The sequence below is a fragment of the Lepisma saccharinum genome, chromosome 20, assembly GCF_977018435.1.
Source record: "Lepisma saccharinum chromosome 20, izLepSacc3.1, whole genome shotgun sequence".
In the NCBI taxonomy this organism is placed as follows: domain Eukaryota; kingdom Metazoa; phylum Arthropoda; class Insecta; order Zygentoma; family Lepismatidae; genus Lepisma; species Lepisma saccharinum.
Genome location: NC_139248.1, coordinates 56,048,296 through 56,073,344, shown reverse-complemented (window position 1 = coordinate 56,073,344; position 25,049 = coordinate 56,048,296). Strand labels below are relative to the sequence as shown.

The window sequence follows — 25,049 nt, the reverse complement described above, 5'->3', positions numbered from 1 at the left end:
AGTCTGTTGTCCACCATCTTTAAACATGGTGACAATTTTTTCTCAAATACAATTTGACACCAATCTCTTAAGTTATCTTGTAACGCAACTCAAAAGGTTTACATTTATGGCAAAATTTATGTTTGTGGTTTTTTTCATCACTTCTCTCCTAAACTATGAAATAGAATTTTAAAGTTTTACTGCAAAATTGTGGACTGATGGATTATCTACATTGACTGATTTTGGTTCTTTTAACTCTGAAAATGCATCGAACGCAAATTTGGGGGAAAAGAGAGCATGGTATAGAACGTGCATGCAACATAAGGAAAATTAGTTTTTCATTCACCATCTTGAAACACATTGTTCAATTTCACTCACATGTCCCATTGCAGTCTATCAAGTTTTCTAGCTGCAGAAACATGTTATCATGGTCACTTGTCTATCTTTGCCCATCCACCCCACCCATGCTCCTCCTAAATCATGCATTATGTTTTGATAATTTTATTGTGAATTTACAGTGCAAGTAATGTCACAATGTTCCTGAAAGTTTTATGCACAAAGATCAAAATCGTAGTCTGTAAAAAGGTTTGAAAATGGTCAAAATATGAAAGTATATGTATGCATTGTAATTACTGGAGTACCCCACATCCCCTATATTTAAGATAAAAAGAAATCGTGGTAGATTATGAGAGTGCTCGACTTCTTGGGCAAGCAACTCATTACGTTCAATCAATGCACTGAACTGGAGGGAGGGAGGGGTCACTGTCTCAGTGAAAGGCATTGGAAAGATAACAGAGCATCTGCACACATACTAAATTTTGAGAAATGAAATTAATCATTTGAAAAGTGTTTGATTTAATTATACTACAATTAACCATATTCTACTTTCACGACATTTCAATAACATGTACTCAATTCTTCTTTGTAATGTTTTATTCATGGGGAAAAAAATATTGCAAAAGTTGATCGTCACAGGTGAAACTACGTGGCTAGCGCACATACGGAAGTGAATGATATCTAAAGTGCTACCAAATTTCAAACTTATACGCTTTGTTCGTTGAATGTTTTATCTAAATATTTCAGACCCTCTTGATTTTTGTTTCTTGGATATATGTTCGTATTTCTGTTAAAAGTCTATTTCTAGCATGATTTGAGAAAAATATCTTGAAAAACCCACTGTGACTTGTACCACATTAACTATTTTGAGTATTATAAGGTTGGTTAAGCTTTTACTTTACAAGTTTTCTCAAAATGTTGACAATTCTAGAACATTACAATTATATAAAGCAATAATTTACAACATTTTCTGAAGAAAAAAAAACACATTTTGAGTGGGTTTTTTGTTGTTCTTTTCAAGGTGGGTTTTTCTGAAAAAACCCACATGGGAAAAACTGGGCTGGGCCTAGCCGGGCTAACCCTGCTTTAAATACACCATAATAAACATGTTTTGTTCCTATAAACGGAGTTTTAAGGCACTTTCTACTGTTCTTTTAGGTTATTTCAGTTAATCCGGAGTATTGCAATTGCAGCACACGCGGGCCGTGGCTATTTAGTTTTAAAGTTTCAACGTTTCAAGGAGCAATTTTTAATCAGGAAAACAGCATGATAATATGACGTGCACCAGTTATGGGTGTTGGGTTTTTAATGCTTTTATCCACACACACTTAACCAATCCCATATCCTATACATAATAATAGGTCAACGCGGTTATGAATTGTGTATAACCAAAAGTGAACAGCCTGAAGAAGGGAGCAGTAGCATCCCGAAACGTCGTGAAAGCAGCATAGATACTTTGCAAAAACGTAAGTTTTTAATATATTTTTATTATAATTGTGAGTAATTTGTACAACTTTCATCATGAACTGGTCAACTTATGTGATTAGTCTGGATTAACACGGTTTTACTGTAATACCATAATGCTCGCGTAAGTTTCATGCACAAAGCTCAAAAGTGATCTAAATAACAAAGTATACACATACACTGTATTTACAACCCGATAAAAAAAAAAAAAAAGAAAAAGATAAAACTGAAATTGTGGTAGATTATGAAAGTGTACAACTTACATGGGTATAGAGTTCCTATCCAGACATAAACAACATTTATCCTGCATACGCAAGCAACCCATGATGATGATGATTGACTGATTGATTTGCTTTATTTTACTTTACTTTTTGTGCCACTTTTGACTAATTCGTGAAGATGGGGATGAGTGATGACATGATGAAATTGATGAATGGACACTCACGAACATCCATGCTCAGACAAGGATTCGAACCCAGGACCCCTGGCATTCTAGCACAATGTGCTAACCACCCCACAACGGGGGCCAGCATGATGATGATGATGATGAGAAATGAAAAAAACATTTGAAGAAAGTTCTGATTTCATTCTGATACAATTAACGACATTTCAATAAAACATACTAAATTCTCCCTCGTAATGCTTTAAACATGCAAAAATGTATTGTAACAGCTGAAACTATGTGAACAATGTATGATACACGTATGATGGTTTCCCCACATATGACTGATAACCAAAGAGCTACCAAATTTCTAAATTATAAGCTTTGTTCAACTATGCTACATCAATCAATGCAAAGGTTTTATCTAAAAATGTCTGATACTCTTGCTTTCTTGTTTCTTGGATGTGTTAGTTTTATTTGTTAAAAGTCCATTTCTACCATGATTTGAGAAAAATAGCCTGAAAAACCAACTATGACTTGTGCAACATTAATTATTTTTAGTATTATAAGCTCTGCTAAGGCTTTTCTTTACAAGTTTCCTAAAATTCACAAGTATTTAAAGCATTACAACATTTTCTGAAAAAACAACAACTTTTTGAATATTTTTTATTTCAAGGTGGGTTTTTCTGAAGAAGAAAAAAAATGGGGAAAACCCAGGCTAACACTGCCCCTAATTGCTAGTTTTAGACATCTTAATGGTAAATCATTCACTTTATCCTCTCCCTTAATCAAGCTATGCTCTTAACAGAAAAGCAACATATTTCTACACCTACCTTGCTTTGTTTTCTTTTCTCCTCTTTTGAATTCCCTGCACACACAGTGCCCTGTGAAGAACCATCTCCTTCTACACCATCTGGGAAATTGGCACTTACTGTGTTCATTGCCTGACAGCAGCCACCATCTAAATGTTTCACAAACTTTTGCAAAGATAGAAACACTGCTTTGCATGCTGGACATGTTATTGTTGTCAAGACCTTCTTCAAATGACACTTTAAATCCCAGTGAGTCAGAAACGGCTCATTGCAGCACAGAGGGCACACCAAAGTACCCATGCTAGCAGTTACACGTGAACAAATGTACCTGAAAATAGATAAAATACAATCACTAAAGATAATAAAAATAGAATACTACTTGTAATTGTTATTTTTTTTAATGGTTTGTCATCTGCAAAGAAGGAGGCGGGAAGGAAACAAACACACCTTTAACAGAATTGAATGAACATCGCAACAATGTATCCAGTGTTATGATTATGAAGTACTTTGTGATGTCTGTCTGAGATCACAATTAATATGTTTGTCATTTTTATCAACAGATGTCAGGGCAATGCAGTTTTGCATTGCCGATGCATACTCTCAAACCCAGGAGAGTGACCCTCAATCGGTGCACGAGACAATATGGCGAAGAATATGCAGTGCTTTATTCCGGGCATCACTTTGCATTACAGCAAATTTGTATAAACCTGTAGTCTTTTTGTTTCTAAACCGATCATCAGTGCCATTGGATGCCCAACATATAGACTCGCCAAATTCCTGACAGCCCAGCTTCAACCACTCATAGGAAAATGTGAACACCATGTGAAAAACTCTGCAGAATTCATCAAGATGCTGCAGCAGATCAGAACATCACCAGATGACATCTTAGTCAGCTTCGACGTAGTGTCACTCTTCACCAAAGTGCCGCTTCAAGATTCACAGGAATTACACTTCACACGAGAAATCATCAATCTGTTCAAATACACACTGACCTCTACCTACTTCAGTTACAGTGGACAGTACTACGAACAAACCGGTGGTGTGGCAATGGGCTCCCCAATCTCGCCTGCCATAGCCAATATTTTCATGGAAAACTTAGAGCACGAAGCCCTGCGCACAGCTCCGTTGAAACCCGCCGCCTTCTACAGATACGTCGACGACACCTTCATCATCTGGCTGCAAGGTAAAGAAACTCTTCAGCCATTCCTAGACCACCTAAACAATCAACACCCAAATATCAAGTTCACCATAGAGACAGAAATAACAAACAGCTGTTCCTGGATATACTCATCAAATGCAAGCCAGACGGATCCTTGGGACACGGTGTATACAGGAAACCGAGTCACACCGATCTATATCTCAATGCCAACAGTTTTCACCCTCATCTCAACGAGCTACAGCACTCTCTACTTTATTTCACCGGGCCATCTCCATCAGTGACACTGAGCATCTATCAGAAGAAATACAGGGTAACAGTTTCATACATTGGAGACACATTTCTTCAATTTTACACAAGAAACTACTTGCGGAAATGAGTTTCTGCAAGGTATACAACGTTCGTCGAGGTATTTTCTTTCATCGTGGAATATATTTGACCCGGGAATTCATGTATTTTTCAAGAGAAATATCTCACTGACACACATTTGCCATTGCTTCATTTGCTTGCCCTACGACAACCCAATGCTGCGTACTTTTGATGACGTAAGCCCCTGTCACTGTTTGAACCCCACCCCTTTTCTTACTATACTTGCCTAACGTAACCTTATCGGAAACGGGTTGTGGGGCTATCCGTGAATGGTTTGTGGGGCTATCGGTCAGCTACCATGCATAATGGTTTGTGGGGCTATCGGTCAGCTACCATGCAAAATTGTTTGTGCGACTATCGGTCAGCTACCATGCATAATGTAAAATTTTCACACGTGACGAACACGATAATAGGTATTTTATTTTCTTGTTTTTCACATTGGTACTTACGTATTCCGCATTCCTAATGGTTCTTGAAGGTGCCATTTCATTTTTTTCATGCAAATAATCTCAATTTTCGACATATCGAGTAATTCTTGTTTGTTCGTTTTCGCTTGCATTACACGCAATATGGCGGAGAAATCTTGACTAGCGTGGTCGATGATCAGTGGTTATGCAGTGTTGCAACCTTCTTCATCGAAAAATACCTACTTTTGTGTTACTGATTTTGTATTTTTTCCCAGGTTCGAAAACCCCACAAACTATTCATAAATAGCCCCATGAACCATGAACAGCAAGGTTAGGTTAGGCAAACATAGATAAAATTGTCATCCTCAAAACTGTCATGTTCTTGCAAAAAAAAAAATGCATGTTTGGAAACACTGACCGGTTGATACGTCATCAAGCGCCCGCAAAATTTTGTTCACATAGTAGAAGGACATCAACGGAACAGGTTTCGTGCATTGGAGACAATAATGTTGAAAAATAGATGGTTTTCCGGGAAAATACACTTCCGAGACCTTGGTAGAGTATACAGAAACTCTTTTCGGTTAAGTACTTTCTCCTGTAAAATTGAAGAAATATGTTTCCGGGATACTTAACTTTTACCCACCATTGGGGTACTACTTTACTATAGGGGTGACACCTATAAATCATTTATTTCACACTTTTTTCCTTGCTAACGTACTATTCTGCATTGCAGAAGATTTCTTTAGGTGAAATAATGAATTTCTAACGAAAATAATGTCTATTTCTTACATTTACAAGTACTTACTCTTACTCGTTATTTCGATTCTGTAACACATATTATGGTGATAGCGTACTGATTCATCGTGCGTTGTGAGAGTGTTTTGTCGATTTATGCAGTGTTGCAACCTTGTTCACCGGAAAATACCTACTTTCATACCCAGATTTGAAATTATGCTAATACCTAGCAAACCATTGACGTTAGCCTCACAAACCATTCTCGTTAGCACCACAAACCATTTTCCGTAAGGTTAGGTTCGGCAAGCAAAGTTAAAAAAAAATTAAAAATACTAGACAAGTCATTTTATAGTGAAAACATGGCGAGTTTGAAACACTGACTACGGGGTTTATGTCCTCTATAGTTCCGTCAAAAATGTCCGCGCATCTTCCCTGCCGTTGTCGGTGCTCAAAGCAGTGTTGCCAGGTCAGACTTGAAAAACCAGAAGATCTGCTACAAAATCCAATGATCTAATAGTAGCGGATAAACGACTTTTTGGGGGGAGGTGGCATAGGCGTGCGCACTTGGGGGCAAGGGAACGTCCGCAGATTCTTTCCAGCTAGGGGGAAACAATGTTTTTATCAGGTGGGTTAAACTAGGCATACTAACCCGTAATAGTGTTGCCCTCTCAGAAAACACCACTTGCGTTTGAAATTACCACGTTCCTATTATAATAGGATGTAAATTATTGTGACTGAAATCGATTCAAAGGTCTGAAATAATAGGTATTTTTACGTCAACATTCATTTTCCAGAAGGGAAGGGAACGATATAGGTTGTGAATAACCTACAGTCGCCAAGCAAAGGGTCACAATAAAGGACCCCTGTTGCAGTGGCGCGCGTTGTTTAAGGTGTAAAAGTCAGATACTTTTCTAACAATGGTGCTAAACCCAGCACCCTGTGTTTGGCAAAAAAAACTGAACATCTCCATTTCAGGATTGGACGTGTTTCAAACAAAAGAAAGTATACCGTCCGAGGGACCCGACCAATGTATTTCATCTCTTCCGCATCTTCGGGTGGTAAAATCTAAGAGGGTGGACGAAAAACAACCTCAAGCTTGCCCTTTCTCTGCACCGACACAAGGGGTCTGCTATGCCTCTATTTTCGGACAGTAAATCGTAGAAAATTGTGTTCACAAATGAAGCTAACGTGCCGCCCTTCATTGTCAGGGATTTTCCACAATCTTTCAAGCCAAATGCTAACAATAACAAATTAATTTGCCTTTTGCTGGTGTTTGGTGTACAGGTATTGTTAGGGGTTGGCATGCGTCCTGCACCATAATGAGAAAATGAATTACGTATGTGAAATATATTGGTGAATTATACAGCATGTCTTCCAAAATAATTGAAGATAACAACGCTTATACTAGGGTTCACCTATCCTCCCTATCTGCTAGAAATATATACACACACACACACACACATGAACATGTATATACAGGGTGTTTCGTAAGTTCGTTTACAATGCTTGGGAGGTGATTGTACGAGTGAAAATAAGGTGGAAAGTTCATGTAACGAAATTCCGGAAACGGCTCTGTTGCCAAGTTATTGACGTTTGAAAACGTGGGAAAATGATTTTCCGAAGTGAATAATGGCAAAACGGGTGGAGAGAAGTCGTTGGTGTTGGGCGGTCCACTAAGAAATTGGGTACGCTCTTGTCAAAAAATCACGCGGTAAATGTTGTGCAATGTTGGTGCAAGGGATTCCCCAAAGAACGCAAACAAAGATATTGACGGGAGTGGGGTGGGTGTGCGTTCTGCGTGAGCTGGTATCGACGAAAATTGGCATGTGTTGAATGGCACCAAAAAACAAAGAAAATTTCCTGAGCGACGGGCACCATGACGTAAAAACGAAAAAAATGAACTGTCATAGGTTGCATACCCTGAAGGGCAGATGGCTGTCCGTGAGATCTTACGTTAAGTCCACATTTCCCGCTAGGGGCACCAACAGTGTAGGTTTCCTCATGAAGGAGCGCACGTGTCTGTGCCATTCGTGCTTCAGGTGCTTTGCCAGCAGCAGGTTGTTTAACATTCACAGTTGAATGGAAAGACGTGAGGTTCTTGGACAGTAGTGTTGGCCAAACATTTGACCTAGCAGTGTTACGTGTTAATTCTTAGCCACAGCCCATCGTGTTCTGTGAAGTGTACTAGTGTTAACGGCCATAAACACTTGTAGCCCGGTGTAAGGGATGGCTGCATACACGTCCCAAGAGCTGGCGGACATGCATCTGATTTATGGGGAGGCTGCAAGGCGTGTGTATGGGGCACCTTTTCCAAATAGGGTGTTACCATCGCACACCTTATTTCAAACTAGACAATCGACTTCGGGAAACAGGATCAGTGTTGCCACCTCGTCGAGAAGTTGGACGACTGCGAAGTGTGCGAACGCGACTGTTTGTAGAAGATGTGCTAACTGCAGTGATGGATCATCCAGGCACCAGTACGCACACACTAGACCACGGACGAAACACCTCCCATGTGAATGTGTGGTGAGTCATGGCAGAAGTGGGGATGTACCCGTACAAATTGAAGAAAATGCAAGAACTTTTACCTCGGGACTTCGGCCAAGTGAGGACTTTTGCCAATGGTTTATTCATCAAATTTAAACTATCCAAAATTTTCAGAATGCGGTACTATGGACTGATGAGGCTATCTTCACAAAAATTGGTGTGTTCAATAGTAAAAATAGTCATGTATCGGAACATGAAAATCCACATGCACTGCTAGTGGCACATCATCAGCATAGATTTGCAGTGAATGTGTGGTGCGGGATACTGCATGGCCATTTGATTGGACCGTACATTCTCCCTGTTCGCCTATGTGGACCCACTTACAAAACATTTCTCAGTGAGGTTTTGCCTGAACTACTAGAGGACGTGCCCTTGGCACTGAGAGAAAGACTGTGGTTTCAACATGACGGCGCACCCCCACATTTCGATCGGAATGTGCGCCATTTCCTCAATACCTTATTCCACAACCAGTGCATTGGCAGGGGAGGGCCTGTGCCATGGCCACCTCGATCGCCTAATATTACGCCCCTGAATTTCTTCCTCTGGGGAGAGATGAAATGCCTCCTGTCGTGTCAGCCGAGGACCTCGTTGCCTGTATCAATGTAGCTGCAGCATCGATAGCAGAAACGCCGGGGTTGTTGGGTCGCACTAGACAATCCTTGATTCGCCGTTGTCACCTCTGCTTGCAAATACATGGTGGAAACTTTGAAAACCGTCTGTGATGAGGTTCCCTTCACATCTCCATTAAGCATACTGTGTGCCCTTCAGGGTATGCAACCTATGACAGTTCATTTTTTTTTTTTCGTTTTTACGTCATGGTGCCCGTTGCTCAGGAAGTTTTCTTTGTTTTTTGGAGCCATTCAACACATGCCAATTTACTCCCGTCAACATCATCGTTCGTATCCTTTGGGGAATCCCTTGCGCCGACATTGCACAACATTGCCGCCTGATTTTTTTTGACAAGAGCGTACCCAATTTCTTAGTGGACCTCCCAACACCGACGACTTATCTCCACCCGTTTTGCCATTATTCACTTCGGAAAATCATTTTCCCACATTTTCAAACGTCAATAACTTGGCAACAAAGCAGTTTCTGGAATTTCGTTACATGAACTTTCCACCTTATTTTCACTCGTACAATCACCTCCCAAGTGTTGTAAACAAACTTACGAAACACCCTGTATATATATTTGCCCACGCTACGAAGGTTCTACCTAGCATGGCATGGACGTTTCACTGTGTTTGTGTCACTTTATCCATTTCATCAGTTCTTCATTCATCCTTGTTGTCGTACTTACCCATAGAGGCACAAAAGCGAAGTAAAATAACTAAAATAGAAATAGAGTTTGGAGTTGGATAAAATACAGCCCTCTAAAAATAGTCATGTAGTAAAAGTAATAAAATAATGTCGTAGCACAATTGAATAGCGTTTGACATCATTTCACAGTTCCAACAGCACTTTTCACGACTGAGAGGAGTTCCACTCCACCTCTCCCCTCCATGTTCAAGTAAGATGAGGAGGAAATATGTTTTGAGCTGGCAGTTGGAGGTTCCATAGCAATAGTTTATTAAGGAATTCTCCAGAGAAACCAATAGACGTGGCAACGCTGACGTGAGCCACGCTGAATGTTCCTTCCCTCTGCCCTTTCCCGCACCCCCCGATGTGCTTCTGCGCAGGTTTTTTTGCTTGTGGTTCCACTATAACACACGGAATATTGTGCTCTAATGAAGAAAGCAAATGGCGGCAGCAGAAACAGCATGTCGGACAGAGATTTTCACAGAAAACAACATGCACTCGCATTAAAATGGATCAAAACTACATTCACGAACTTCCACAACGCTACAGAAAATGATTTGCATAAGTACTTTCTCCTGCAAAAAGTAAGAAATCCGTCACCCCTATGGTAAAGTGTTACAAACCATTAATAAGTACAAACCATGTGAAACACAAAATATGCGATTTTAATGTGTCTCCGATCTATGAAACTGGTACTAAATACAGCATCTGTAAATGTCTGTGTAATTGTGAAAAGTACCACTTTTAAACATAAAGATATCCATAAATATACCTGGTCTTCTCCAGATGGTAAAACTCATAATCAGATAGATCATATTCTCACAGATAAGAGAAGGGATACTAGTATAATTGACGTTCATGCCAATGATCATTATTTAGTAATTGCTAAATGAAGAGAAAGACTCTCAGTGATAAATCATAAGCAACAAAATCTAAAAGTTATAAAATTTGATACAGGAAAGTTTACTGATGAAAGAATTAAGAAAGATTACCAAATTAAACTGTCAAATAGATTTGATGTTTTGCAGGATTTAAATGATGATGAAAATATAAATGAAACAGACGTAAATAAGAATTGGGAGCACATACGTAATGCAATACAATCAGCAGCTAAAGAAAGTATAGGATACCATAAACCGAGAAAAAGTAAGCCATAGTTTGATAATGAATGTCATAATCTAATAGAAATAAGAAATCAGGCTAGACTTAGGTGGTTAAATAACTCTGATGATACAAATCTAAACAATTATAATAGAATAAAGCGAGAAGTTAACCGCACGTTTAGAAGTAAAAAAAAGAGATTACTTGAAAAGCAAAATTAACGAAATTGAAACAGCAAAAATAAAAATATCATAGATTTATATAAAGGTGTAAATGAGTTTAGAAAGGGGTGGCAACCTAAAGTAAACTTGATAAAAGATAAAGACGGTGATTTTCTAGCTGACCCAAGCAATATTCTAAATAGATGGAAGAACTACTTTAATGACCTTTTAAATCTTCATGTAGGAGATAAATCAGAAGTGAATGAAGTACACACAGCAGAACCTTTAGTTCCAGAACCTAACTTGACTGAAGTTAAAGATGCTATTAAAAGGCTAAAGAATATCAAAGCACCTGGCATTGATTTAATACCAGCTGAGTTAATTAAATATGGTGGAAATTCATTAATATGTCAAATTCATAAATTAATTTGTTTAATATGGAATAAAGAAGAAATCCCTCAACAGTGGAAAGAATCCATAATTGTTCCTGTGTTTAAAAAAGGTGATAAAATGAACTGCAATAATTACCGTGGAATTTCTCTATTCTGAACAACATACAAAATATTGTCTAACATTCTTTTAAGAAGACTAACACCATATGCTAATGAAATTATAGGTGATTATCAATGTGGATTTAAACGTAACAGATCAACTACAGATCAAATTTTTCACATCAGACAGACACTTGAAAAAAAGTGGGAATATAATCAAAATGTCCATCAGCTATTCATTGATTTCAAAAAAGCATATGATTCGGTCAAAAGAGATAAATTATATAATATATTAGTAGAGTTTGGAATACCTAAGAAGCTTGTTAGTATGATAAAAATATGCACCAGTGAAACAAAGTAAAATTTGTGTGGGTATTAATATGTCTGACAAATTTACAATTCATGATGGGTTAAAACAAGGAGATGCATTATCTCCATTGCTCTTTAATTTTGCCTTAGAATATGCTGTAAGGAAGGTAAAAGAAACTAAAGAAGGACTAAAATTAAATGGTGTGACTCAGTTGTTAGCATATGCAGATGATGTAGACTTACTGGGGGATGATGTGAATACAATTAAGAATAATGCTAAAATATTTTTCAAAACTGCTAAAGAGATAGGTTTGGAAGTTTAAAAAGAGAAAACTAAATATATGCTTACAGGCCGAAACCAAGTGTTAGGTAATAATCAAAATATAATTATTGATAACAACTCGTTTGAACTAGGGATGGCCAGATCCGGATCCTGGAGGATCCGAAATCCGGATCCTAAATTTTTTCGGATCCAGATCCAGAAGAAACAGGGGGCATAGGGCCTCTCTATACACCTGTCAAATTTCATGGGAATCGGAGGGGGACACAGGGGTCAGATCCCCACTTCAATTTGTCCTCATCTTGACATTTGAGGGGTTTTTCCCCCTAAAACCGTTTTTTTGCTGAAACAAAAAAAACACGTACTTCTTCCTTTGGGCCCGTTTATACACACACCTGCCAAGTTTCATGGAAATCGGAGGGGGACACTAAGATAACCTCCCTTGTTAGTCTTGCACTTTGTAATTATATAACACTGCATATATTATAATGTTTTATTTTAATTTGTAAAACTGTAACTAGAATAACTGTATAATTTTTGTATAACGTTTCTATCTTGTTATATGTGTTAAAGGTTTCATCCTGGAATGGAATGTCTCACATTTATGTGTGTTTTCATTTCAAATGCATTCGAATAAATACATATTAGTTTCAATGGCATTTACAAAATCACCTCTGACATTTTATGTTAAACAAGTAAGATTATTTTTGTGCACGAGTGTGTTAGCCGATGCGTAGCAAAGTATTTTAGGAACAACACTTGAAAAAAATTCTTGTAGGACTAACTAATGAAAAATTTCTTTGTAATCGAAGATCATAATACCTTTTAAGGTGTGGTAATATTATAATGGGATTGAGATATGAAACTCTCGGATCCGGATCCGGAATTTTCGGACCCGGATCCAGATCCGGAACTCTTGGATCTGGATCCAGATCCGAAATTTTTGGATCCGGATCCAAATCCGAAATTTTTGGATCCGGATCCAGATCCGAAACTTTCCGACCCGGATCCGGAATTTTTGGATCCGGATCCAGATCCGTAACTTTTGGATCCGGATTTTTCGGATCCGGATCCGTTTGGCCATCCCTAGTTTGAACCAGTTTCCAAATTCAAATACTTAGGAGTAATATTAACAAATGAAAATTATATTAAAGAGGAAATAAAAAGTAGGCTTAATTCAGGAAATGCATGTAACTGCTCTCTTCATAAACTTTTGTCTTCTCGTTTAATATCTAAGAAACTAAAAGTTAAAATATACAAAACTGTAATTTTGCCTGTAGTATTATATGGATGTGAAACTTGGTCCCTTACATTGAAAGAGGAATATAAATTGAGAGTATTTGAAAATAAGATCCTTAGGAAAATCTTTGGACCTAAAAGGGATGAGGAGACAGGTGAGTGGAGAAGGTTACATAATTTAGAACTACATAATTTGTATTCATGTCCAGATATTAGAATAATTAAATCAAGAAGACTTCTGGATAAACACCTTAGCTATACAGAACACATAAAGACGTTACAATCAAAATTAAGTAGTGTGTGCTATGCCCTTCGAGAAATGGTAGACATCTCAAGCACCCAAACTGTCAAGTGCCTTTATATGGCAAACTTTGATGCTTTATTAAGGTACGGGATTATGGTTTGGGGTAACAAGGGCCACTCCAATGTCCTTTTTATGCTTCAAAAAAGAGCTATAAGAATCATAGCTGGAGTAAAGAAAACTTATTCATGTAGAACTCTTTTCCGTAAACTTAATGTGTTAACTCTTCCCTGCATATACATTTATGAATGCTTAATTTATGTTAAGCAACATATTTCCAACTTTGCCACAAATGAGGAAATACATGGCCTAAACACAAGAAATGAAGACAAACTTCACATAAAACACGGCCGCCTTGACTTATGTAAGAAGTCCCTTAAACTCTTCCATAGATCTCTACAATAAACTACCACAAGATGTGAGGAAAGAACCAAAATTGATGATATTCAAGCACAAGATAAAATCAATGCTTCTGAAGCATGTTTTTTTTCTATAGCTGAATACATGGAAGCGACTTTTACATAAGACAAATGTACATAATGCAGTATAATCACATATTATTCTTGTAAAATTAAATGTCAAATGAAAGTGGATAATTAGTATCACCTAGAAGTAGGCTGCAATGTTCTATATCTTCTCATGTTATATTTTTTTTGTGATTTTGATATAATACCAGAGTAAGACCCAATTTTTTACAATTTTTGGCTATAAATTTTGTATTTGTAAAATCTATTAATGTAGTATTGTATTGTAATGTAAGTATTGACATGTCCTATATTACCATGTATTGTAATTTGTACACACCGATAGTCCTTGGACGCAAATAAACTAAACTAAACTAAACTAAACTTAGGTGGGCAGGCCATGTGGCACAAATGGGAGAGGAAAGAGGAGTTTACAGGATTCCTGTTGGGAAACCTGATGGTAAGAGACCTGTAGGAAGGCCAAGACGAAGAAGGAGGGACAACGTTGAGATGGACCTAAGGGAAATCTGTATGGATGGAAAAGAGTATATAGATCTTGCTCAAGATAGGGAAAGATGGAAGGCCTGTGTTGCTGCAGCCATGAACCTTCAGGTTTAAGAAGGCTAGAGAGTTAATTAGTTAGTTAGTTAAATGTCTGTTATATCGGACACACATTAAAATCTGATATTTTGTGTTTCGGATGGATCGTACTTACCAATTGTGTATTGCGGAACATAGTTGAAGGTGCCATTATGCTTTTTACACGAAAATAACTTCGATTTTTCACATTACGAGTAGGGTGGGTGAAGGTAATTATGAGACAGGGGAAAATGAAGGGAAAAATGAGACAGTGAAATATTGCACTAACGCAGTGTTTCAAACTTTGAATAAAAATCATCAAAAGTTGCCTAGGATCTTGTCTTTCATTATATGTATATTACAGTGTTCTGAAAAAAGTCATTTAGTGGAAAATAATTCTTGACTAAAACTCCTTGTTTTATTTCAAAAAAACTTTCAAATTCCGACGACAAACTTTCGCTGTACCCAGCCATCTATTACTTTAGGAGGAAAATTGAAACCATAACTCATTGAAGGTTTAACTTTAGAGTAACATCAATGCAAAAAAAACCTAAAAAGTGTCTTTGTGACATGAGTTATGTCACTTTTCAATTTAGGTGACAAAATTAGACACGTGAAGATAAAAATGAGACAGCAGATATTTACCTCGCCTATCTTCTTCTTTTCCTTTTATGTATTTACAATTATGTTAAAGATGTCTTAACATCAAGAAAGTAAAATTGACTATCAAGTCCAGTGGAAAGCACACAAAACCTTCAACGTGGTGACTACATATTCGTTCGCTTCAGAGGTGGTAAAAGAAAATGTACTGAATTTCGGTACGTGTGTATCGTGCAAGAAGTTCTTGATAAAAACGATATCCAGATAATGGGAATGAGACATTCAGGAACAAAATACACTTTTCTTGTAGACGAGAATGATATATCAGTCACAAGCCTTTCCGATATCATTGGCAATTTTGAGGTTCCAAAAACTGTGTGCTTTTTGGGGACAGAGTGAAATATCGATTCTCACAGCCAATTGATGTGTTTGAAACATAGCCTAGTTTTGTTAATTTCCAGCGTGTATTTTAGTTTCTTGAGTTACCATATTGTTTGGTACCGTGTTTCAATTACCTATTTTCCTTGTTTATTTAGGTATTCATGAGCTGTATTGAAATGTTAATACCAGTATAGAATGTTCGTTTTTGAGTTTATGGCAAGACCTGTAGGCCTAAACTTTTTGTACAATTGATGTTTTCATTTTTTTCAATTTTTGTGTTAATGAATAAGATAGCTTACCGAGGAGGCCTAACATTTCATATTTTCTTAATAATAGTAGCAGTGGGCATAGCCTAATATGTTTATGTATTGAACTAGGCCTATCAGTAGTAGATATGTTTATGGCGAGACATAATTGCTTTACACTGTAAAATGTAGGCTAGGCTATGTTCCTTTGCCTATTTCATTCATTTTTTATTTAATGTGTAGCATATAGGCATAGATATACAGTATTCATTATGTCTCCTTATGTTCCTACAGGCCTTCTCATTTCTAAGGATTTTTTGGAGCTTTAACTCTATAAGCCATAACTCTGTCAGTTTTCACGTTACAAAAAAAATATGTATATACCAAGTGACTCATATTTTCATGCTTTATCTCATTATTTCATTCCTACTGTTCCACAGTGCATGGCCATTGAGATATAAACATGTTTCATTCTTACCTTCATGGTGTATCATATTTTACCTTTTTTGAGGTTAGAAATGAGAGTGTTTTTCATTTTTTTTTTTGGACTTTTTGGTGAACATAATCATAACAAGCCAACAAAAATGGAAGTATAACCTGAATTGTGTTGGTATAGCTTTGGTTTCATCACAATAAACCAGTTCTAGACAAAGTTCCAATAAAAGATTTAAAATGTGTCTCATATTTACCTGCACCCACCCTAATTCTTTTGGTTCCCTTCTTCAGTTGCGGAACATACAATATGGCATGCACAGCTGTGCATCATCACGCGTCCTGCTTGTGTTTTGTCGATTTTCATCCGCTATGCAGTGTTTCAACCTTGGTAACCGAAAAATACCTACTTTCATGTTCATTATGTCATTAGAAACCATTGACGGATAACCCCAAAAACCATTCACGATAGTCCCATGAACCATTGATGGATAGCCCCCAAAACCATTCACGATAGCCCCATGGACCATTTCCAGCAAGGTTAGGTAAGCATAGTTAAAAAAAAAATTCTCGTAAAAAAAAATGGAACGTTTGGGAACACTGGCGAGACCACGTGACTTTCAACGCTCGCACTATCTGCAGGAACATAATGGAAACAACGATATAATGTTGTCGCTTTGCACAAAATGCAAGTTTTTTATTATATCAAAAGTGCTTATTTCTTGTTGTGCAGCATTCTAGTGAGAAAACACCTCCACGAACTTTCAAAATGTTACAGAAACTCATTTCCTTTAGTTTTTTCTGAAAAAAATGAAGAAATGTCTCTCCGATATAACAGACATTTACCACAGCATCTTTGCATGGCTTTCAAACAGAATGGGTACTCTGAACGCAACATCAACAATACATTAAAATGAGTACTGTCCAAGAAGACAGATTCGAAAATGTTACCAAAATGTCTGTACCATGATTAATTCGGAATTAAACAACCGGAGCTTGGGCTAGCTGCAGTAAAGTGTTCCAAGCATAGCAAAAGCAAGTTTGTTTCCAATTCACCTCTGGAAGTTATAGACGCAATATCTTTTGTAGGACACGCCATACAACAGTAAAATCGTTACTAAGAAAGTGAGGCAGTTTACATATTAATACTAGGTACTTTATACAAACATACAATATTTTACCAGTTGCTCTTAGCCCATGCTGCAACGCAGTATGTCTAGAATGTCTCGCTGGTTTGCTCTACAAAGAAAATCGACTGAGCTATGTTAGGAATCAATTGAGAGTCTCATACATTATTATTATTATTCGTCCTGCAAGTTTTCTCCAGTCAATAGCTGGGCGAAAACCGTAAAGTATAAGTACTAGACGGAAAGCATTGTAACATGTCACAATTTCTATTCTATTTTGTAATAGGGAGTATTTTGGAATAACGTAACTTACTTCACTAATTCACTGGCAGATGACAATACACGTCCCACCCGATGATCAGAGAGAAATTTCAACGATTATTCACAAGCCCGGTTGGTTCACAAAAGTTGCTTGGAAAATAAAATCATCCATTCGTACAACACAACGTAAATAAGTAATCTGTGAAATGCTATACGAATTGGCCATCATCACTTTCATTCATTTCACTCCTCTTTCCAAAGTTATGAACATGAATTGAAATAAAAACGTCAATAAACAGAGATCAATATCTGCTTTGCATCAACAGAATTCTATACCGTACAGAAGCACAGGATGGGACAAAATAAAAGAGAATGAAAATAATAATGGACAATTTGCTAAATATTATATTTGCCTTTGTTGTAGGTGCCTTTCTTGTCGCACAACAGTTTTGCTACCTTGTGTTCTGACGTCACCGTGTACTTGTTATGTTTAGTATATTTGCAGTGCATTTATTGTAAGAGATTCAAAATTAACAAACCTAACCTAACAACGTATGAAATCCACGTCTGACGTCAGAACTCAAGGTTGGTATCGTGTTGTGCGGAGCCGCTTGACGGGTGTGTCTTATTACAGCGCCTTGAATAACGTAGTGTGGAAAACGACCAAAAAAACTAGTTCCCCAGACGGATGAGAAACATAGATGGCAGTGCGATCAATGTCGGTGCTAATTTTCTTACGAAAGTAATGCGGCTTAGTTAGTTTTTGGAATATATTATGTAGATTTGTTTGTCTTGAAAGGCGGTACGTGAATAGATGGAAACAGTTATATTTGTGGAGTGATTTGCAGTCACGAAATGACATTAATTTGGAAAGAAAAGTAAAATAAAATAAATAAATAAATAGTATGCGTAACACAAGAAGAAACATCGCAAAGTGATTCCGGACGTCAGGTGTTGGATTGTGTACTAGAGTGTAATTTTTCTATGTTATTAGAATACAAATAGTATCCTGAGAGATATTTCATACCGAGGCGACAAACCATAAGTGTCGCTTGGAAGCGAGCAGTCCGTAATCAATGCAGCCTTTCGAACCGTAGGGACACAAGCTGACTGCACCGTTACCTCAAGGAGATTTTACACCAAAGCGACACGCGACAAACAATACGAGGATTTCACACCAAAGCGACACGGGTCTTTCGTTCCAAGGCAACTTTCACACCGAAGCGACACATGTTACTTGTTAAGGAGCCAATCAAGAGCAACATTTCACATCGTAGCGGCATGACGGGAAGCACAGGCCAGCGTTCGGTTAGTGAAATCCTCAAGCGACAGGTGTCGCGTGCCCATTGTCGCTCTGCTGCGCAATCTCCCTAAAGCAAGACACTCATTGCATCGCGCATGCGCGAACAACAAACCACGGCAACATATTGCAAGCTATTGAGGAAATGGCCCAGTTTGAGCGACGCACAAGCGACAAAGCGACACGTGTGACTTATCGTGTTACCTAGATCTGTTGTAATGTGCAGTTTTTCGTGTCGCCTATCTGTTGTTCGCACAATTAGCAGCGAACGCTTGCCAATAGACTGAAGGCACCATGTCGCTTGTCATTTAGTTGGGAACTCCCACTGTAGCGCGTCGCTTCGGTCTGAGCACCCTTCCTTAAAGGAGCTTTCCGACCGAAGTAACAAGTAGCACGCGAATACGCCATATGAACGTGTCGTTTGCTGTTTGGACCCTCATGTGCAATGAATGCAATTTACCGTCTGGAAGCGTGTGTCACTAGTGTGACAGTGTGAACATCCCGTGTCGCTTGTACCATTGGTTTGAAAGTTCCCTTACACTCATGTCGATGACACTAAGAAAGTTTTGTGGGGTTCCCCTTGTCGTTTCATGGAATCATCATTATCATCATTGCCGCGATTAGTTTAAAGCGGAAGAAAAGGGACAGTAAATATCCAAAATACAAATGCTTCATTGTGTATATCTTTAGAAGAAATGAAGATGATGATAATAATAATGAACCTAATTCATACACAGAAATTTAGTTGCCAAGAGCATTCCACGCGTATTTTTTCTCTCATATTATTAACTAAAGTATGACGATAACATGACGTGGTCGACTGTCTAGAATGTTCGTTAATATCTTCGCGACCACTGTACCAAATATCATAGCAATTATCACATTCATGGAAATGCTTCATGTAAAAAAATCAGACGTTGCAGCGAAAACTCCCGGGTTCAACACTAGCGCCTCTAGCGGATCATTTTCGAGTGGAACCAGCCAGAGCGCGCAGAACTGTGCCGTTTTCTACACTACGTTATTCAAGGCGCTGTACTCTTGGGCTCGTGAATCTGGTGAAGGCAGTTATTTTACAGACTCTAGGCGAAAACGCAGGTGCAGCGTTTTGTTTAGAGAAAGTTTCCGCATGGCGTCAGCAGAAGGAATGTCCTTATGGCAAGAATAAACTCTACTGTGGACACTGGTACTCATTTTAATCACATTCTAAGAACGGTCAAGGCATATTCATCTTGTGCATGTTGGTTCATATTGGTCTCTGTTAAAAGTATAATACATTTTCCGAAGTGCAGTTTGAATCCTTCAGCACGCGCTTTGTGTGCAAGGAGCAGACGATTCTCACCGAACGAACCAGCCTCCTGGCCCGTGCGTTGAATCTCGTTCTTGCACAAAACGCACGGAATGCGACTTTTGGGACAGCATAATGAAACGCACGGAAGCACTTATGGGACAGCCAGTTACCATAACTCGTTTAACGCGTTAAGCTCGTGCGACTTTCGGAACGGGCCTAAGGCCCTGTTCAGCCCAGTTCGGTACATACCGGAAGCACTTCACATCAGTTTCTTGGCGAGCGCGGGGTAGTGCAACCGAGGGGATAGCTATGTCAGAGGTCGACTATTATTAAAATTAAGAAAGACTTTAATGAAAACAAAGAGGGAAACTTTCTACACCAAGTAAGAAGAAGAACGATATGGGGCGATTCGCCTTGAAAAATATGATACCTTTACCATAGAACCTAACTATTCTATGGTTTTACCCAGGCCGCTATCAGGAGGACAGTGCATGTTATGTATGTATAGGGAAAATGAGCTACAGACTTTCTGAAAACTTCACAATATCATCAAAGACGAAAATGATTTTCCTAAAATGTCACTCTCAACTTTACGGCGTAAACATAACTCTAAAGATTCATTCACAAATTTTTAAAATATGTAAAATTTTAATTGGTACTTTTCATTAATTATATGAAGGACCGCGCGAAAAAAAACATTAGTTCCGTGTTCTCGATTTAATTGAACAAGTTTGTTTAAAGTTCAATTTATTCTCAGATAAGTTAATCGAGACTAGACTATAAAATGGAATCCGAACCGTTGTCCATATGACTCCACGGGGAATCAAACACTCTACTCGATTACAAGACAACATGGTTAATAACTAATTACTTTTTTCTTTTAATTTTGTACCGAGTTTTCTTAGAATAGCAGCCGTGATCCGAAAATGCCCTGATTCTTTGGTTAACTCACATTAAGCAATGTTTTTTTACTTTTTCATTTTAAATAGCATTGCTAATATGTAGAGCCCGGAAGTTTGGCAAAATGCCTCTTTTTATCTACTGCATATATTGATAAAATGTTTCCGGATATACGTTTTTTATGTTGTTTCGAATGTTTTAGAAGCCTTTTCATTTTGCCAATTTTGCCTATTTGGGACCCCACTGCCTATTTTTTATTATAATGCCTTTTTCAATGAAATTGGACAATTTTTTTTAAAAAAAAGTGTGTAGGTATATATAAATTATTTTTCTCCCAAAAAACGTTGTTGGCATTTATTTTTCTTTCTTTATTATGTGAATAATTTTCGTTTTATTTCAGTAATATTAAACTCACGCATGTTTCAACATTGCTGAAGGAGAAAAGTGTGAGAAAAAAGTATTTCATGCTGAGTTAGGATATTGGCTTTCGGTTAACATTTCCTTGTGCATGATTGACTGCTGAAAACCTGTTGCAGAACATTGCACAATTACGTCATCACGTCCAGCGTCCGCGTCAGGATGTTATTGACAAGAAACAGCACTAATGCCCAAGGGCCTTTGCATGGATTCCAAAATAAAGTTCTCTATCTTTAGATTAGTTCTGCACTTTGGAGGGAAAGGATCGTGTAGTTGTCATCATGCCGAAGTTTAGTGTGCCATTAAGTGGTAAGTTACATGGTTACGTGCGTGAATTTGGTGAAAATTGAAATGCTCTTCCCAATGTAGATTTTAACAGAAATTATAGATAAAAGTAAGCGACTTCCAAATGTGCCTTTTTTTTTGTTTATTTTGCCTTTTTTTTTCATTTTTAGTGCCTATTTTCCACATTATAAATGCCTTTTTGCCTGCCTATTTTAACGAAAATAAATGCCTGAACTTCCGCGATCGACTAATATGTATCATTTAAATAATCTATGAAATTGTGCATTTGCCAAAAGCATATATTATTTTCTAAACATAGAAATATCGTGACTATTCAGTAGTGCAGATGTAACGGAATCAAAAGAAAGCGAAAACATTGTTAATTTGCTGAATTGAATATTCGGATACTACTGAGAATTGAAACTAAACAATGAGTGTGAAGCTGTAAGACATGCAGCGGCCTTTGTCAGTAACCGACTGTTTTTGTTTGTTTCAATTGTCATTTTACATCCGACCCAAAGCTGGATACGGGTCTGGTTCCAATGTCCATTCATGTTTGTTTCAATTGAGAAGAAATGATTGCTACCTCTGAATTTCAGCTCATTTAATGAGTGAAATGAGACGATTTACATTTGAAATCCTAAAAAATACGCCTAATTATTACATGTGATTTTGCGTACACCTCGCATCCCTTCACCACTGAAACAAAAAAAAACATCTCTTGGCGTCGGCTGGAGCGACCGCGAGAACGAAGTGTGTAGCGAAAGCGTAAGCGCTTGCTGTTTTCCATTTGTTACACTTTAAACGTGGCAACATCATCGCGCCAAGTAGGAAGTAGGAGTTATTTCCGGTAAAGGGAGAGCGTGTGTGACGTCAGCTGAAACCAAAATAGCTTGCGGCTGCCGCCATGTTGGGATGTTCCACCCAGCTGTTGCGTCTATTTGTAAACATTGAGCGAGAGGGAATTTCGTCGGAAAAATTAAGGCTGTTTGTTATGTTTCTTTATGTTTAAATCGTTAGAAACATTAACACGAAGATCTTAGTAACTAGTTTTGACGAAGAAAGAAAGAGATCTACAACTTTTTTATGTACTGGGGCGTGTTCATTTACCATAGTATACCAGAAAGAGTTTAATGAAATAATAATAGAATCAAAATAGGAATTGCATTATAACTCCTACACTTGTAAATGCATCACAAAGCATTATTATATAAAAATATGAGCTATGTACAAAGGTTTAACAGGAAATAACACAATTTACGCCACCTCAATACGTAAGTCTAAATCGAGATTATAGGTAGATTTCGGACCGAAACATCAGACGATTACGCGACACTCGATAGGCGACAAAAGACAGGAGCCCGTTCATTTAATGGAAGCATTCAGACCGGAGCGGCAGGCGACAAACGATAAGTGTCTCTTGGCAACCGACTCTCAGAAATGAATGCATTTTTTTTAAAACCGAAGTGACACGACAAACTACACGTGTCAATCGCGTGTCGTTCGGACTGGGTCATATTTCCCAATACCATACATTGTGTCGCTTCGGTGTGTTGCTCGGGCATCTGCGACACTTTTTGCAACATTTGCTTTGGTGAGAATTCACACCGAAGCGACAGGCGACGCATGTCGCTCGGACCGGGCAATTTTCTTAATACAGTCCATTGTGTCGGCTCGGTTTGTTGGTGGCGCATCCACAGGTTTTTTTTTTTCATCAGACTGAAGGGGCTCGTGTCGCTTGTAGCCTCAAATAATGGAGTTTTCAGATCTAATGTACACGCGACTCGCGTCGCGTCGGTACGAGCAAGCCAACGTTTACCCTGCCTTAGCGGCAAGACAGGCTGCATTGATAAAATCCTCAAGCGACATGACGTGTCGCTTGTTACTCCAGTGTAAATTTTCAGGTGCTCCCGCGACACATACCGCTTGGGAACGAGCGTATCAACAGCAACGTTTCATACCATAGAGGCGTGATAGGTCGTATTAGCCTGCCTTCGATTTGTGAAATCCTTAAGGTGAGGAGGGACAATTTCGCACCAGGCATTCATTTATTTAAATATCGTCGGAATTGGCCCTGCTACTAAAGAAAATCCACGCATAATTTGAGAGTATGAATTTCTCCCCATGTTGCAAGTGGAAGCGGTTTTTAAAGTTGATTATTAAGCTAAATACCATGTTTGAAAAATGTGATGAATACGTACCTATAGAATCCCATGTATTCCTTATAGAGAGACAACTTCAAATTGAAGTTACGGCTAAACAAATGGGAGATTCGACTATTTCTAGCGCAAATATCATATTCAATGGATCCTTTACCCGATCATATATTTTTTCCGCCATCGGAAGTTTGATATCTCCAAGAAAACGAGTAAAATAATTCTCCTACGAGGGTCACTATTTATATTTTGAGCCTAACAATGAAAAAACAGGAATTTGGCATTGAAAACTGCTTTATTGTTTTTCGAAGTATTCTCGTTTATGGTCAATACAATTTTGCATTCGTTCGAACCATTTGTCAAAGCAGTTTTTCCAATCTTCTTGAGACACCTCCATAATATGGTTTTTGAACGCATCAACGGCATCTTCCGCCGACGAAAATCGTTGTCCACGCAATTTATTCTTGACATTCGGGAACAAGAAAAAGTCATTGGGTGCCAAATCAGGACTGTACAGCGGATGTCCCATCAATTCGATTTTTTGACTGTTCATAAAGTCGGTTGTTAGACGAGATGTGTGACAACTGGCATTGTCTTGATGAAGAATGATCCGACGGCGTTTGTTTGTTTTCCGTTTTCCGTTTGACCAAAGACCTCTGGCAAACAAATTGTTGTGTACCATTCAGAGTTGACCGTTCTACGTTCCTCTAAAGGCACAGTTGCCACATGACCAGTTTTCCCGAAAAAACAGGCGACCATTTGTTTCGATGTGCTTCGAGAGCGAACAACTTTTGTTGGATAGGGTTCATCTTGAAACACCCATACAGTCGACTGCTGTTTACGTTCCGGCTCATATGCACATATCCATGATTCGTCACCTGTTACAATCTTATATACGTCTTTTGAAGCACCACGATTGTATTTATTGAGCATTTGTTTCCACCAATTGACGCGAGCGTCTTTTTGAGTTTTGTCAAATTGTGTGGGATCCAACGAGAACATACCTTTCTCACAGCTAAATGATCATGTAATATTTTATATATGCTGGTGGAACTAATGCCTATGGTTGCCTCAATCTCACAGTATGTCACATGACGATCTTGCAGTATTAGGTTTTGCACAGCATCAATGTTTTCTTGAACAACAACTGATTTTGGACGACCTTCGCGAATCTCGTCGATGAGCGAATGGCGGCCACGATTAAATTCGTTATACCAGCATTTCACAGTGGCAAAGGATGGGGCTTCAT

General features: G+C 38.2%; 2 protein-coding genes across 5 annotated transcripts in view; one reads left to right on the top strand and one right to left on the bottom strand.

Annotated features, from left to right (window-relative positions):
• The window catches only part of LOC146003280 (uncharacterized), a 192,555-nt gene extending 174,818 nt beyond the window's left edge, over nucleotides 1-17,737 (bottom strand). Inside the window, exons 1-2 of one of the 4 annotated variants that reach the window (XM_083141502.1) lie at nucleotides 17,507-17,737; nucleotides 2,995-3,301 (exon numbers count right to left, since the gene is read on the bottom strand). In XM_083141502.1, the coding sequence (XP_082997628.1) occupies nucleotides 2,995-3,273 (279 nt within the window). In that variant the 5' untranslated portion in view covers nucleotides 3,274-3,301; nucleotides 17,507-17,737. The remainder of the gene's footprint in view (nucleotides 1-2,994; nucleotides 3,302-17,506) is intronic. The other 3 variants (XM_083141505.1, XM_083141504.1, XM_083141503.1) reach the window with 3 other exon arrangements.
• Nucleotides 3,823-4,413, top strand: LOC146003473 (uncharacterized). Its single transcript, XM_083141763.1, has one exon. The coding sequence runs from the start codon at nucleotides 3,823-3,825 to the stop codon at nucleotides 4,411-4,413; it is 591 nt and encodes a 196-aa protein (XP_082997889.1).
• Nucleotides 17,738-25,049: the final 7,312 nt, after the last annotated feature.